The sequence below is a fragment of the Tiliqua scincoides genome, chromosome 7 (genome assembly GCF_035046505.1).
Source record: "Tiliqua scincoides isolate rTilSci1 chromosome 7, rTilSci1.hap2, whole genome shotgun sequence".
In the NCBI taxonomy this organism is placed as follows: domain Eukaryota; kingdom Metazoa; phylum Chordata; class Lepidosauria; order Squamata; family Scincidae; genus Tiliqua; species Tiliqua scincoides.
The window spans coordinates 3,049,470-3,065,517 of record NC_089827.1 but is presented as its reverse complement, the minus strand read 5'-3'; the positions used below and the strand labels follow the sequence as shown (position 1 = coordinate 3,065,517).

The window sequence follows — 16,048 nt, the reverse complement described above, 5'->3', positions numbered from 1 at the left end:
AGCTAGTAATGTCCAGGCCTCTGCCATTCTGCTCTCTGAGGCCAGCACCCCAGTCAGCCTCATGGATGGGTCAGTCCTGGCAAGAGCGCTTGAAATCGGGCCGATGGCAAGTCAGTAATATGCACCTGCTAACAGGCTCAAGACCCTGTTTTCCGCACAACTTCCACAAACACTGGGCTACCATATGCAGGTTTTTCCAAAGGTATTTCAGATGATGCCAACATGATTGCAATAAACACATGTACAGTGGGCGCAAAAGTTGGGTGTGGCTAGGCGGAGTTCTACATTTAAGCAGGCACCTTGTTTCTATGGATTTCTATGGGACTCATTTATGAATAACATCCACTGAAATGTGCCAAGAGCCTTATGGCCTGCTGGGACCCCAAGGGGCTTGTAGCCCATCTCCATGATGCCCCAAAGGAAAAAGGAGCTATGTGCATCATTTGCTGCCTGACAAATCACCCACCCAAACATTCTAGTGTTAGTTGGATCCTCTGTGCTAGCCCTTCCCCTTCCCCAAGCTGAAACTTTCGCTCTTTGAAAGGGTGGGACAGGGTAGCAGACTGAGGGCTGGCACAAACTGGACCTTTTGAGGATTTGTCAGGGACATCCCAAGAGGCTGACTGACTTGGGGACCAGACGGACACAAAAGCCTCTTCACAGAGTTGTCCCAGACTGCAGGAAGCACATGACAATCATCTTATTTCAGAACCATTCTGAGTAGCTTCAGGAATGACACTGATTGGGGAAGAACCGGAAGCAGATGTATACCTCTTGCACTTCCTCTGTCTCCACAGTTTCATCCTGCCCAACATAGAACTTTTGCCTCTCTGCATCCTTGGGAGACTTGAAAGCAACTAACTGGGGGAAATTTGCACATCTGCTGTGTGTGTGTGTGATCTAACAGAACAGGAAACACTGGATTTTGCACTTCCTGTTTCCACTACCACACACACACATTAATGCTGTGTCTGCAACCTTCTCAGCATAGTATATTCAAAATTCTTTCCAACCTTTTCCCCCTCTTGTCCCTTTTATAGTGGCTGACTGAGCCAACCTTTTGAAATGAGCATGGCTATTGGAATATATATATGCAGTATCTCGTCCTCTGCCTTTACTTGGCTTAGCCAAGCTGTCTGTTGCGATTACGTAGGCTGATGTTTTCCAGACGTGCAGGCTGCAATATATTTCTCCTGCTGATGCCCTGGGTTACAGCTGGCCATATGTTCCAAGGAGTGAACAGAACTCCAAATAAGGGTAAGATTCTCACTGCAGCGCTAAGCAGTGAGCAGACCCTCTTCTTCAAGGAGAGCTTCAGATTACAAGAACAAGACACCAGGGATGCCACAAATGCCCATGAATTTTGTTTCGCAAAGTGAAAATTACATATTCACAGCAGGAATCAACATGTTTTCTGAACAGCTACTTCAGATCACTGGGCAGGGGAGAAGTGGTGATGGATAAGGGATAATTCATATTGGACACTCTAGTACACCACTCTCTTCTTCACACTTCCTCTTCCACTCTGTTCCCCTTTTTGAATCCTGGGAGTGGGAGGAAGAGGAGGAGTGGGAGGGTCAACAGATAAGAGGTAGCAGTGTTTGATGCCAGCCTTGTCTATGGCACACTGGTAATTTGATGACCATACCATACCAACGTAGCATAGTGGCTAAGGCTGCAATCCTAACTACACTTTCCTGAGAGTAAGCCCCATTGAACAAAATAGGATTTACTTCTGAGTAGACCTGGTTAGGATTGTGCCCTAATACACTTTGCTGTGAATCAGGACTTGCCTGCATCACCCCCCCCCCACACACACACACATATCCCCTGTGACACTATTGACTATACAAGTTTTTGCTTTATGAGTCATTTTTGGTGGAATGGATTAAGCTCATGTAACAAGGGATAACGGTATATGCAAAACTTCTAGCGTAAAGAAGCCGGCAATGAGTGGGAAACCAGATTAAAATATTTATCCCCCTTTATACAACCCAACTGATAGAATGGAATTCATTAAATACAGATAACTTTAGATTGGGAGGATAGCTCTGTGTGGGGAGTATCTTCATATAGGGTGTGTCTTTTTTGCTGCATTTCTTGGCTTGTAGGTTGAGTTTGGTTTCTCTCTGTGATGTTAGTGGGTGGCTTTCTTGTTTGGACTGCAATCTTAATAGCAGCTAGGAAAGCTTCAGCATGTGAAGCAAATAAAAATGAATGAAAACAAGGACAAGTTTAACTCTTTTCATATGTTCTTCATTGTGTTTCAAAGATGCAGTTTGTTTTTCACTCACAGAATGTCCAGCGCTGCCAAAATACTGAGTAGAGATAGTCAAAAGCATGTGAGTCTATTCAGTAAAGGTGCACTGCAAATACGTAAATTATAAGCCAAAGCCACCAATATTCAAAGGCAAAGCTAAATTGATTTGGATTCAGAGCCACATGCATGAAGTGGCATAGCTAGAGGGGGTGCAAAGCACTATGTTTTGTAGGGAGCCTCACTGTAGTGTGCAAGGGGCTAGATAAGAGCTAGTTTGGCTACCGTTTACCCACAAAGGGAAAACACAGCATGCAGTTGGAGGCAACATGACAAACTGCAGCCACCAGCCTACCAAGAAGGGCTACACTGTCTGTGACAGACACACCCATGGAGGTTTTGCAATATATAGCCAAACTTTCCTGCACATGCTGACATTGTAATGTGGGAATCACATCACTTCCAACCCAATTTCCATGTGGAAAGTTGGCAATGTATGAATACGGTGGCACCCCACTCATGCCTTTATTTCTAATATGCAACACCAGTGGCCTAAAAGGGGAAAAAACCAGAATCTTTTCTTTTTTTTAAATTCTGGTCTGGCGCTAAAGTAGGTTTATATAAAAGTAATCTGAGATACTGAAGTGAGTGAAGGCTCCACACAGACATACACTCCTCTTACAAACAGAATTTTGGGGCATACTTAAAGATGTAAACAAGTGGCTTTCAACCGGTGTGCCATGGCACATTGGTGTGCTGCAAATGGTCTGCAGGTGTCCCATGGTTGAAAATCACTGAAAAACTCTCCCAGGTTCTGTGGCTCTACCAGCAGAGGAAGAGGGACAGATAATTTGTTACTACCAACAGTTGCCCTCAAAAAGAGCAGAAGAACCCAGAAGGGTCTCCAGGAAGCCAGAAGTGACATCACAAGAGTTGAAGACCTTAGAGGTCAATGTGCCGTGATAAGAAAAACATTGAAAATTGCTGTAAACATAAGAACAGCCCCACTGGATCAGGCCCTAGGCCCATCTAGCCCAGCTTCCTGGATCTCACAGCGGCCCACCAAATGCCCCAGGGAGCACACCAGATAACAAGAAGACCTGCAAGGCCTCCTGGGAATTGTAGTTAAGAACATAAGAACAGCCCCACTGGATCAGGCCACAGACCCATCTAGTTCAGCTTCCTGTATCTCACAGCAGCCCATCAAATGCCCCAGGGAGCACACCAGATAACAAGAGACCTCATCCTGGTGCCCTCCCTTGCATCTGGCATTCTGACATAACCCATTTCTAAAATCAGGAGGTTGCGCATACACATCGTGGCTTGTACCCCATAATGGATTTTTCCTCCAGAAACTTGTCCAATCCCCTTTTAAAGGCGTCCAGGCCAGTCGCCATCACCACATCCTGTGGCAAAGAGTTCCACAGGAAAAATCACGTCCTGCAGTCCGGTGCAGCAAGATCACTCTCATCTGCCTGAAACAAGGGTAATGGCTGATGATGTACCTTTCCTAAAATCTGTTGCAGGTGCCAAAGCACCTGAGGTCTGTCTGGGTGTGTATCATTCCTCTTCTGAAAAGCTGGGGCTAAAGGGCTTTGCGCACCCATTCATTAATTTGTATAATTGGTTTACCCCCTAGTTGCTAGCATTCAAGAGGCTGCAAAGAAAAAAGCCTGGGCTCCAGGATCAGAAATGGGAGGTGGCTGCTGAGAAAATTGGCTGCAATGAAGTGGCTAATTACTGCTAGCTGAGCCAGGAACCTGGATCAAGGGAGTGCCTGGCAGAAGCCCAGCAAAGACAATAAATGTCAACCAGCTCCAAGGCTGGGAGCCAAGTGGAGTATGCCCTGCTGGAATGGGGAAGAAGGTTGGTCTCTGCAGGGAAACGTAAGGCACCTTATGCTCTGCTACATTTTCCACACAGAGCATTATATACAGCAGTGATTTTCAGCCTTTTTCATCTCACTGCACACTGACAAGACACTCAAATTTGTCAAGACACTTTTTTGACAATTGACAAGACACATTGCACTGCCAGCAGGGAGCTTACATCCCCCAATGGCACTACTAATGCCATGTATCACAGCTGATTTCCTTACAGTAATGAAATGAGTCTGATAGACAACAGTTCTCATTTGTGATTCCTTTTGACATAGAAAGAAAAAGGTATTTTAAAATCTTAACCACTTGTCTTACATTTTGGGGATCTGAGCAATACCAGATCTTTAGGCACCAAGATATGGGTAAGATACTTGGCATGTGGCCAACCAACCACCTGTATGCCCAACTCTTGCTTATGGATGATTGCAGTTAGCAGAAAAAGGTTCACTGCGTGGATCTTGAAGTGATCCTGCTCTGGGCCAGGCTATCTTAGAGATTGCCTACTCCCGTACAATCTGGCTCGTCCTCTCAGGTCATCAGAGAAGGCCTTTTTGCATGTACCGCTGCCTAAAGAGGTACATGGGGCGGCGGCAAGAAATAGGGCCTTCTCAGTAGTGGCACCAATGTTATGGAACTCCCTTCCCCTTGACTTGAGAATGGCTCCCTCCCTCGAGACCTTTCGGCGAGGCCTGAAGACCTTGTTGTTTACACAAGCCTTCTGACTCTATGGCTTTTTAAACATCTTTTATACATTTTTTAGTTTTTTACAGGTGTGATTCCTCCTTGAACTGCTGTTTTATTCTCTTTTTATTCTGACTTTTATCTGATTACTGTTTTTATGGTTTCTCTTAATGTGTTTTTAATATGTTTTTATCTGTTAAATTATGTTTTAATCTGGTTGTTTTTTTTTTTTAATATGTTGTAAGCTGCCCTGGGTCCCTTTGGGGAGAAGGGCGGGATAAAAATAAAGTTTATTATTATTATTATTATTATTATTATTATTATTATTATTATTATTATTATTATTATTATTAACAACAAATAATCTTCCTGCAAACTCTGGCAGCACACCTGCTGACTCTTCACAGCACATCAATGTGCTGCAGCCTGTTGGCAACCTTCAGTCTTGAAAGACTCTGGTATCGCGCTCTGAATGGTGGTTCTGGAACAGCATCTAGTGTGGCTGAAAAGGCCGATTCGGGAGTGACAATCCCTTCCACACCGGGAGCAAGTGCAGTCTGTCCCTGGTCTGTCTCCCTGGCTATGGGCCTTCCTTCTTTGCCTCAGATTGTTGGCCAAGTGTCTGTTCAAACTGAGAAAGGCCATGCTTCACAGCCTGCCTCCAAGCGGGCTGCTCAGAGGCCAGGGTTTCCCACTTGTTGAGGTCCACTCCTAAGGCCTTCAGATCCCTCTTGCAGATGTCCTTGTATCGCAGCTGTGGTCTACCTGTAGGGCGCTTTCCTTGCACGAGTTCTCCATAGAGGAGATCCTTTGGGATCCGGCCATCATCCATTCTCACGACATGACCGAGCCACCACAGGCATCTCTGTTTCAGCAGTGCATACAAGCTAGGGATTCCAGCTCGTTCCAGGACTGTGTTGTTTGGAACTTTGTCCTGCCAGGTGATGCTGAGAATGCGTCGGAGGCACATCAATGTTGAAAATCACTGCTGTTTGTCCTCTCACTTCCTGGATTTGAAAAGGAAAAGGGGAATGAAGAGGAACCCAGAAGGGAAGAAAGTGGGGGGCTAGAGAAGCCACAATACGTTAGTCAACCTGTCTTCTACTCTGTTCTTTTTCAAATCCAGAGAGCAGGAGGAAATAAGGAGCAGAGGCAGTCCTGGGCTCTGTGTCGCCCAGAGGTGTGCCAGAAAGTGCTGCATCCCAGGCTGCTGGACCTCCGCACTCAACCAGATTCACACTCTGGTCGCATCTGAAGGTATTCAGAGGGATGGAGAGGCCACATGCAACCTCTCTGGCCCTCAGAAGGCCTCTGGAAGGCTTTAGAAAAGTACTTCCATTTTTTAAAAAACTGGAAGTACTTTTCTAAAGCCTTCCAGGGGCTTTCTGAGGACCGGAGAGCCACACATAGTTGCATCTGGAGGTTTGGCTTGGGGGCCAGAAGTGGCTTGGCTAGGAGGAGTGGCACCATTCCCAGGCTGTGCCATCCAGGAGCACTTGCACCTGCTGACAACCTCCCCAGGTATGGCAGTGATAAGGAGATGCCAGATAAGGAGATATACTAATTCAGGCACTGGGAAACTTGGGCCAGCTTTGAATGGGTGGAGAAATTTCACCAGCCTTAATGAAACTCTTTTGGCCTCTGTCAAAATTCCTAAGAGGTTGCAGCTGATGATGAAGACCCCACCCTCTGGAAAAACAAATCTGCTTTGAATATTGTTTTCCACCAAATCTGGTATGTGTTTATGTATGCAAGTAATCTGGTACTATAATCTGTCCTAATGCCACTGAATATGCAGTGAACGGCAAGGTGTAAACCCCCTGTATTGATTTACTGCAGTCTGCTGCAAGGCTCTGCATATTGCGTATCTGTTAATTGCACTGGATTGTTGCAGACATGGGGAAGTGCCTGTGGGCAGCTGCACACAAGTGGAAAGCTTTAGGGGAAATTGAGAATGCATCAGATAAGAACGTGCCTGGTGAATCTTCCCAAGCAAATTTGCTAATTTCTGCTGCAATTAAAGTCATTTTTAAACAAGCATTTACATACAAAACAAAAAGTGTTATTACACATGCCTTGAGTGCTTCAAAAAAAGAAACTTATGTTGCAATTTTATACACATTTCCTCAAAAGTTTCATTGCGTTCAGTGGGATTTTACTCTCTAGTAAGTGAGCATAAGGAGGATTGTAGCCTTAATAAGCAATGACTCTGCCAGACTTCTTTAATTCTCCCTCTGATCTTGCTGCAAGCACACAGCTGTGCAGCCCTGCAATCTCTGATAAAGGTTATTGCTCCGTGTGCCAGTTTTAAAGGAATAGGGTGGGAGAGACATCAGTCCTGTGGGCTTGAAAAACAGCCAGATGTTGTGCAAAGTCCCCTGAAATGCCTACAGAATATCAAGCCTTTAGGTACCAATTATGGAATAGGTGGCTATGTGTGTAATTGGCTGCAAGACTAATGACTGAGTGGCAAGGGTGTACCCCAGTGGTTCTCAAATGTTTTGGAACTGAGACCCACTTTTTAGAATGACAGTCTGTCGGGACCTACCAGGTGTGATGTCATTAACCAGGAAGTGGTGTCATGGCCAGAAGTGACATCATCAAACCGAAGCCATGATCATCCAAAGGTGCTTGTGCCGTTATTTTGCATAGCTCATAATTCAAACACTCTAGACTGGAAGTCAAAGTAGAACACAGGCTTGGATCTTTCTCCCGCCACACAGCCCTTCCCCCTTTCCAGCATCCCATCATCCCATCCCTCTCCCGCTGGGAGCCTGCCCTTCCCAGCAGCTCTGTACCCTGTATTTTCAGCTCTGTATTTTCAATGGCAGCTGAGCTGGGTGCTATGTGACGCACCAGAAACTGGCTTGTGGCCCACAATCTCTCTCTCTCTCTCTCTCTCCCTCCTGACCCATCCTGCCCCCATGCCCTACAATTAAGACGTTAGATCCAGTACTGAAGCAAACAAAGGGGAGGATGGGGAATCAATATACGTGAGTCATCCACTTGTAGAAGCAGGGCAGATCATGAGTCCACCAAGTCTACTGGGAGAGGCAACCACACAGCTCTCGTAAAGCAAAAACCAGTGGAGCGAACAGCTCTCGCAAGGTGGCTGCTTCACCTGCTCCTGACACCTCTTCCATCTCAGAGCATTCGGACCTTTAGCATTTTCCTCCCTTTCTCTATTTGTGATACATAAAATCTGTATAGTGGGTGACACTTCAAGCAGCTAATGATGCGCCTCCCTTTTCCATGGGAGCACATGCCAAAATACGCAGGTTAATCTCTAAGGCAGGGGTGCCCAAACCCTGGCCCTGGGGCCACTTGTGGCCCTCGAGGACTCCCAATGTGGCCCTCGGAGAGCCCCCAGTCTCCAATGAGCCTCTGGCCCTCTGGAGATTTGTTGGAGCCTGCACTGGCTCGATGCAACTGCTCTCAGTGTGAGGGTGACTGCTTGACCTCTCGCATGAGCTGTGGGATGAGGGCTCCCTCCACTGCTTGCTGTTTCACATCTGTGATGCTGCAGTGGCAGTGAAGGAAAGGCTGGTCTTGCTTTGTGCCAGGCCTTTTATAGGCCTTGGGCTATTGCAAGACCTTCATTCATTCATATAAGTTCATCTTTAATATATTCACTTATGTAAATTTATTCAAATTTGAAATGTAAATTAATTCTTTTTTTTACCCGGCCCCCGACACAGTGTCAGAGAAATGATGCGGCCCTCCCGCCAAAAACTTTGGACACCCCTGCTCTAAGGTGATGTAAGGCTCTTTTATTTATGGGAAACAAATGCAGCCTAATTTTGACATGAGTCTTCCCCTACAAGGGATAACTGGCCTAATTTGAGGCTCCTGGTACTCTCATTTTTCACATCTCCCCTTTGTCAATGAATTGAGGTTGCAGGTTTCCATCTTCAGCCTTTTTCTTCCGAACCTTATTGGCATTGATGTAGCTAGAGGGGGTACAAAGAACTAAGTCTTGCAGGGAGCCTCACTGCAGCATGAAAGGGGCCCCACCCCTTTGGAGCCAGGCATTTTGATCCCACCACCCAGTATGGCTCCAAAGGGAGGGGCCCCTTGAACACTGCGGTGAGGTTCCCTGCAAGACTTAGTGCTTTGCACCCCCTCTATACGCCACTGCTTACTGGTGAGCTTAATGCATTTTTCATTGACTTCTGGGCTGGGCTGACTCACCTGTGCGGCCAGGTGAAGTGGATGCTTCCAGCAGCAGGTGGAAGATGCCTGTCATCAACCCAGCCATGTCACCCTCTACCTTGATTTTCTTCTCACTTGCTGAATGAGATTTGGTCAGTTGTGACCTCCCCCTTCTTCCTCCAGCAGACTGATAACTGATATTAATTGGGACATTTTGAATACAATTTACATTTTGATTATATCAAGACCAGCTTGTTCTTATAAGGAAATTACTTTGTACATTGCTTGGAGTTTTAGGATCCTGCTTTTGCTTTTCTAAGGTACTTAAATCTTATACTCTGGTTATATTTATAAGATTATAATTTCATGGGTTGATAACTTCATCTCAGTGCACTGGTCTGATTAATAAGATGTTGATTTGTAATCCACTTCTACATTCTATTTTGTTTTTACAATAAAAATCAAAATAAAAACTTGTCCCCACCCTCCAGCATTTGGACCAATTAATTCCAGGGTACTAAGATGAGTCACAAAGACTTGCCACTACTTTTCTAATTTTATTAAAATTAAATGTTGTGTTAAGATTTTTTTTTTTAACTGAGGTTCCAATTCTATACCTACTTACTTGGGAGTAAATCCCACGGAAATAAATGAGACTTACTTGTGAGTGGACATGTCTAGGATTGTGCTGTAAGATATATTCAACTACTTATATTTAGGTTTTTGCAACGTTGTACTGATTTACAGTCCCCTTGACCTGAGTTAATCTTTAGACCACATGCATGCACGTGGACACATGCACTCACAGACACAAGGCACATGCAAAATTTCTGGCTAAAGGCCTGGGTGCCTTTAGAAGCATAACACTCTGTTTCACTACCTCAGGGCCTCCTTCTCACTCCCTGTGATGTGTGACTCAGAATAGAAGTCTCCTATTTGATCTGTTTACAAAACAAGTTGTGAAGGAAGGAGATTTATGGTGCTAATTTAAAAATTCAGCCCACTTGTGGAGAGGCATGTGCCCTCAGACTGGGAGGTATCAGAAGCGGGGAACACGGTGTTGAAATGCATCTTGATGATGATACACTTCAGTTGCGAAACTCCCCACTTTTAAAATTTTTGTTTAAATAGTATATAACAACATAAGTGCCCTGCTGGATCAGGCCAAAGGCCCATCTAGTCCTTTTGGCATTCAGAGATCTCTAAAACTTGGAGGCTGCATATAGCATGTAACCTATGATGGATTTTTCATCCATCAGTCTGTCCAATCCCTTTTTAAAAGGCATCTAGGCCAGGTGCCAACACCATCATCTGGTGGCAAGGAGTTTCACAAACCAATTACATGCAGGGTAAAGAAATGTTTTCTTTTGTCTGCCCTCATTCTCCCAACACTCAATTTTATACTCAATCTCCTGCTTCTAAAAGTAGGCTACCTCAGATGCAAGCAAGTGGCAACAGGATGCAGGTCTCTTGTGGTCTTGTGATGCTTCCAGAGGCACCTGGTGGGTCACTGTGAAATGCAGGAAGCTGCACCAGATGGGCTCTTGGCGTGATCCAGCAAAGCTCTTCTGTTCTTAAGGGGACTGCTACTTACTGTGCTTGCTTTTTAAAGAAGTGTGGTGCCAGGCCTTGTGCGTGTGTCTTGTTTGGGATTCAGGCCTGATTACAACACTGCTATGCGACAAGAGCCTGAATAATATTCAGTGATGGAATTAAACCGCCAAGGTTATTTCATTGTCAGTGGTTATTTTCTATGTCATCCCTCATTTGTGTTCATAGAAACTACCCGGACTCCTAAATCATCCACACTTAAGTATATGCCTTGTGCATCTATTCACCGGGTCCAGAGATTGCCCCTATGCTCAAGATATGCATGTACACAGATGGAATTAACGTGGTTAGAAGACAATTGAGTTTCTTATCAGATTCTTTCAAAAGATAAAAATATGCAGGATGACATCTACTGCAACAGTGGGAAGTTCTGGATTGTTTTTCTAGCTATTTTTAGAGTTCAGGAGGATTCTGACTTTTTTATAGGCCTCTGCAGCTCTCCAAGCCTGCTTACTACCTGTAACAGAGGTGGCTTTTGTAATATATAGCTAGCACTGTTATTATTAGAAGCTCAGGACAGGTAATCATCTTCCTTGCTGCCAAACTCCAGTATGTTTTATCCTGTTAAGAGTTGTAACGTTCAGTTGATAACTGCAGATGGTGTAGATGTTCATATAAGTTAAGCAGATGCAAAGGACAAGGTTCCTGTGCCAAGGTACACCTGGCAAAATTTGTTCTGATCTACGCTGTTATTAAAGGCATAGGAGCCCTGCCTGTTTTTACATCTGGCTAACATAATTTATACAGTCATTGCAATTTCAGGGTCCAAGGGCGTACAAATTAGATAATACTAACGATGCATAAAGCCCCTTGGCTCTTAGCACAGTTCTTTAGCTATCTGCAGAATCCCTACAGACATTTTCCCCTGCCCAGACCCCTCCAAATTTGCAAAACTTGGCTACAGTTTTACTCTAAAGGAGGTCCACTGGCAGCATCAGCCTCTATCCTGCTTTATCCAACACAGACCCAGAACTGAGGCTGTTCTTAAGCAACATAGGCCAAGCATGGGACTGTTAATATGCTTTTATCTGTTTTTAAATTATGTTGTTAATCTGTTTTGTAACTATGTTGTTTAATCTGTTTTTAACCTGTTGTAAGCCGCCTTGAGTCCCTTTGGGGAGAAAGTCGGGGTAAAAATAAAGTTGTTGTTGTTGTTGTTGTTGTTGTTGTTATTATTTAATAGTTCTTCTCTCTACCCGGAAAACTCTGGCAACTGCAGTTTGCAGGAGTGCATTCAGGCAGTGACACAGCTAGAAGGGGAACATTCTGCTGGAGCTAGAATGTTCCAAGTTTGTTTTGGCTTCGAAGAGGGGGGTCCCTTATACGGGGTGTTCAGCTGCTTGCAAAACTTAGTGCTTTGCACCTCCTCTAGCTATGCCAGAATCCACAGAGTGTTCTCTTGTTGCAGTTTGCTATTAGTGGTATCCACTCAGTGATAACTTTTTGGGGAAAACATGCTGGGGTTTAATCTGTGTGAGAGATATTTCACTGACTGAATTCCAACTATGTGGGAAGGCTGCAACTGCTTAGTGATAAAGGAAAAGTTCTACATATACTGGGAGACACGCTACTGTTCCTTAACTTCTCTTTCCACTTTCAAATTATCTGCCATGACTTCAGTGATGGATCTTGGGCTAGTCGCTTATTACTATGTCTCATGGCCCAATCCTGTCTCAGGTTAGCATCGGTCTCCCACGTGCTGCCTGGGAGATGGTGGCTGCAAATGTGTAGTAAGGCACACTGTGGCGGCCTGAGAGAAGGAAGGCATTGGTGCGGAGGCCAGTGTTGGCAGGTATTGGGCCTCTGCACCACTTGGACAACTTCTGGGAGCAGCAGTAAGTTCCCCACCGAGCAGCAGGGAGGCATTCTGGGGCAGAGGGAGGGAAGGGGGAAGGTGGGGAGAGGGCAAAACTGGGCAGAGGTAGGGCGGGCAGGAGTGTGGTTCAGGCCCAGGAGGGGATGGGGTGGCAGCAGAGGCTGCCACCAGATCCTATCCCACATACGCATCAAAGTCCTTCATGGGTCTACTCGGTTCTACACCAGTAATTGAGTTGGCATAGATCTGAGTAGACCCATAGGGGCTTCCAGGCCTGACAAGGAGTAAGGGAGCCCGGGTTAGTGCAGGGCACATTGCTGTTGCTGCCCAGAATGGCTCCAGTGGTGAGTGGGAGGGTCCAGTAACATGGTGTGTTAACCATGGTTGAGGCATCTGCAATACTTACCACGCTGCCTTCTGTAGCTATGCTACTGCTGAGCTGCTGGAATCTGTTCCAGCCCCACTCATTAATGTAGGGTTGTTCCTGTTTCATCAGTGTAGCCTTGGAGGAAATAGGGTTTGTGGTGGTAGTGGTGAGTTCACTGGGTCTGAAACCGATCTCAGTTGTGTAGACATGCTCATAGATGCTAATCATTGGACAAAAGAGTGGAGGAATGGAAGAGAATTGCCTTGCTAGAACAACCCAAAGTCCACCCAGTCCAGCAACAGTCAGCAAGAGGCAAACAAAACCTGAAGACGTGGCCTTCCCCTCTGATTTGTCCTCAGCAGCTGGTATTCCAAGGTAAATCCTCTCTGCACATGGAGGTTCCATTTAGCAATCATGGCTAATCGCTATCCACAGATCTCTATTTCATAATTTTGTAATCGCCATACTTGCCTTAGGAGAGCCAATGAAAATGAAAATGCGGATCCAACTCCAAACCACTTGTCACCAACAGTTGAAGCCAACCATCCAAGTATGGAGTCCAGGGCATTTTACTGCCTGCCTATGATTGGGAATTCAGAGAGGTGTTCCAGCACCTGGCAGGCCACAATATATCAGGCCGGGGGGCTCTGTTCCACTTGGTGTGTCTCCAGTTGTGCAGATTCAATGAAGATTATGCTGGAATGCAGACGGCTGCATCAGTCAAGGTGTCTAAGATACGTGCCTTTTTTTCAGCGTCTGAAAAAGCACATGACCCTCTCTAGATTCAGTTGCTAACTGGCCGGAATGTTCTGATAAGACTTGGAAATCTCTGCCTAATCCTCTTCTTGGCTCACACAGCCCTCACTTTCTGGCAGTCAAATGTTTTTCCAGCTCGCTTTTGGAAACGCTCAACTTTGCAAAGAAGAGCAAGACACTTGTGCTATGTGAGAAATGCATTGTTCTACGGGGCTGGTGCTGTGTGTGTCTTGCTTGCTGTTTCCCTCTGTCCTGGAGCTGGAGAATCAGGCAGCCTAAGGCCAGTTTCAAAGCTGGGATCTGCTTCATTTCAGAGCCAAAAGTACTGGGCAGCCAAAAGCCCAGCTGGAGAACACTTTTGATCTCGCCTTGATAAATACTTTAGGAGTGCCAAACACCTCGGGGTAGTTGACAGCCAGCACGTACTTGGGGGAAGAGCAGATAAAGACAAATGGATGGGCTGGGGATAAATAGCAGAGCATGTGCTCTCTCCATAGCCCATTCTCAAGCAGGGCCAGCTGTAAGCCAGTGGGGACCAGTTGCTACCAATTGAGCTCCATGCCTAAGGCCCCGCACTAGGGTAATTTGCTCTAGTCTTGTCAAATACACCACCACACATTGCAAAGGACACCTAACACCACACTGCAGGATTTATAAAGATCAGCAACGATGTTCATTTTCCTCTGAATACTTAACTAGTCAGTAGTATTTGTAAACTGTTTATATTTTGCAATTTTTTAAACTGTACCTAATTTACACAATATGTGTATTAATTATAGAACAGCGTAAAAATTTTATTTCTCTGAAAAAGTTAAAAAGACAAATATGGAACAAGGTAGCCTAACTTTTCAAGATAACCTACGCGTGTTATTTGTTTACTTGTTATTTGTTTACTTTACTTACATGCATGCAATTTTTATATTAATCCATTTCTGCCCAGCCCACAGGTGTACACATTTGTTCCCTGAGGCGTATATGCAACATTGAGCAGAAATGGCTTAAAAAATGCTTAGATCCGCTTAGTCCAGGGGTGTCCAAAGTTTTTGGCAGGAGGGCCACATCATCTCTCTCACACTGTGCCAGGAGCCAGGGAAAAAAAGAATTAATTTACATTTAAAATTTGAATAAATTTACATAAGTTTGCACAAATGAATATATTAAAGATGAACTTATATGAATGAATGAAGGTCTTGCAATAGCTCAAGGCCTATAAAAGGCCTTGCACAAAGCAAGTCTGGCCTTTCCTTTGCTGCCGCTACTGCATCAGAGACATGAAACAGCAAGCGGTGGAGGAAGACCTCATCCCACAGCTCATGCAAGAAGTCAAACAATTGCCCTCACACTGAGACTAGTTGCATCGGGCCAGTGTGGGCTCCAACAAATCTCCAGAGGGCCAGAGGCTCATTGGAGACTGGGGGCTCCCTGAGGGCCACATTGAGAGGCCCCAAGGGCCGCAAGTGGCCCCAGGGCCGGGGTTTGGACACACCTGGTTTAGTCCATTAACTCTCACGCACTTTTTAAGCACCTATTTTGATTGCTTTCCATCCTACCATAGAGCAATAAAGTCTGTAATAAATTTTATTTATATCTTTAAGATTCTATAGGCCTTAGCTGTGAACCTGGGTTTCTGCAAAAAATGTTTCAACTGAGCCATGCAGCTCCTAAATCCGGGACTGGGCTTAAGATTAAGATTCAGGGCCAAAAAAGATTATATTGGTGATAGGCAAGATCCGCAGTTGGATTTCCTCTTTTTTTCTTTTAAAACAGATGCTTGATTAATTTTTTGATTAAGATGCAAGATTAATCTTAATCTTGAGTTGTGGGGCCCTTATACCAGTTTTAAAGAAAGAAGAAATCAGGAAATGCAGTCATGGTATCCAGTTCCAGACACACCTAGAGGGGACAAGGTGCACCAGCATGTCACCGAACACTCTGGCCAAACAGGCAAAACAACAAGGCCATTCAGAGGCAGCCTCGTCATGGAAGGTGCTGCAGGAGAATGGCCTTCATCCAGCCCGTGAATAGCATTCCTACCTGATGCCACAAAGTACCTGGGGAAGGAAATACTGAGGGAAATGTGTGGTGGGGCGAATTGGAAAAGGTGCAGAAGAGAGAGACCAAAATGATTACTAGGCTAGGTCACCTCCCTTATAAGGACAGGCTATAGCATTTGGGATCTCATGAGATCCAAGACGGTGGTGATCCAAATCTCATGAAATCTCACAAGTGTTGGGCACTGACATCTTGGATCTTGCAGGATTTTGCAAGATCCGAGATGGCCCGGAAGAATAGGTAGTAGGATGGTCTGGGAGAGACACCCCCCCCCCAGATGGCTTGGGAGCAAATCCTCAGCACCCCTGTGAATGCCACAGCACTCGAAGGTGTTGTGACACAAACTTGGGAACCCCCATCTAATAACCGAAAAATCAGTGACTATCTCATGAGGAGCCTTCTAAGGTTACCATATTTCAAACCCCACTTACAATCAGTTGCCATTGGAAAAAAAGTTTTCAGAACCCTCTGGGGTT

General features: G+C 45.3%; 1 protein-coding gene across 1 annotated transcript in view; it reads right to left on the bottom strand.

The window, feature by feature from the left end:
• LMNTD1 (lamin tail domain containing 1) overlaps positions 1-13,497 on the bottom strand; it is a 71,798-nt gene extending 58,301 nt beyond the window's left edge. The window contains exon 1 of the mRNA XM_066633841.1: positions 12,804-13,497. Within this exon, the coding sequence (XP_066489938.1) occupies positions 12,804-13,169 (366 nt within the window). The 5' untranslated portion in view covers positions 13,170-13,497. The remainder of the gene's footprint in view (positions 1-12,803) is intronic.
• Between the last annotated feature and the right edge of the window lie 2,551 nt (positions 13,498-16,048).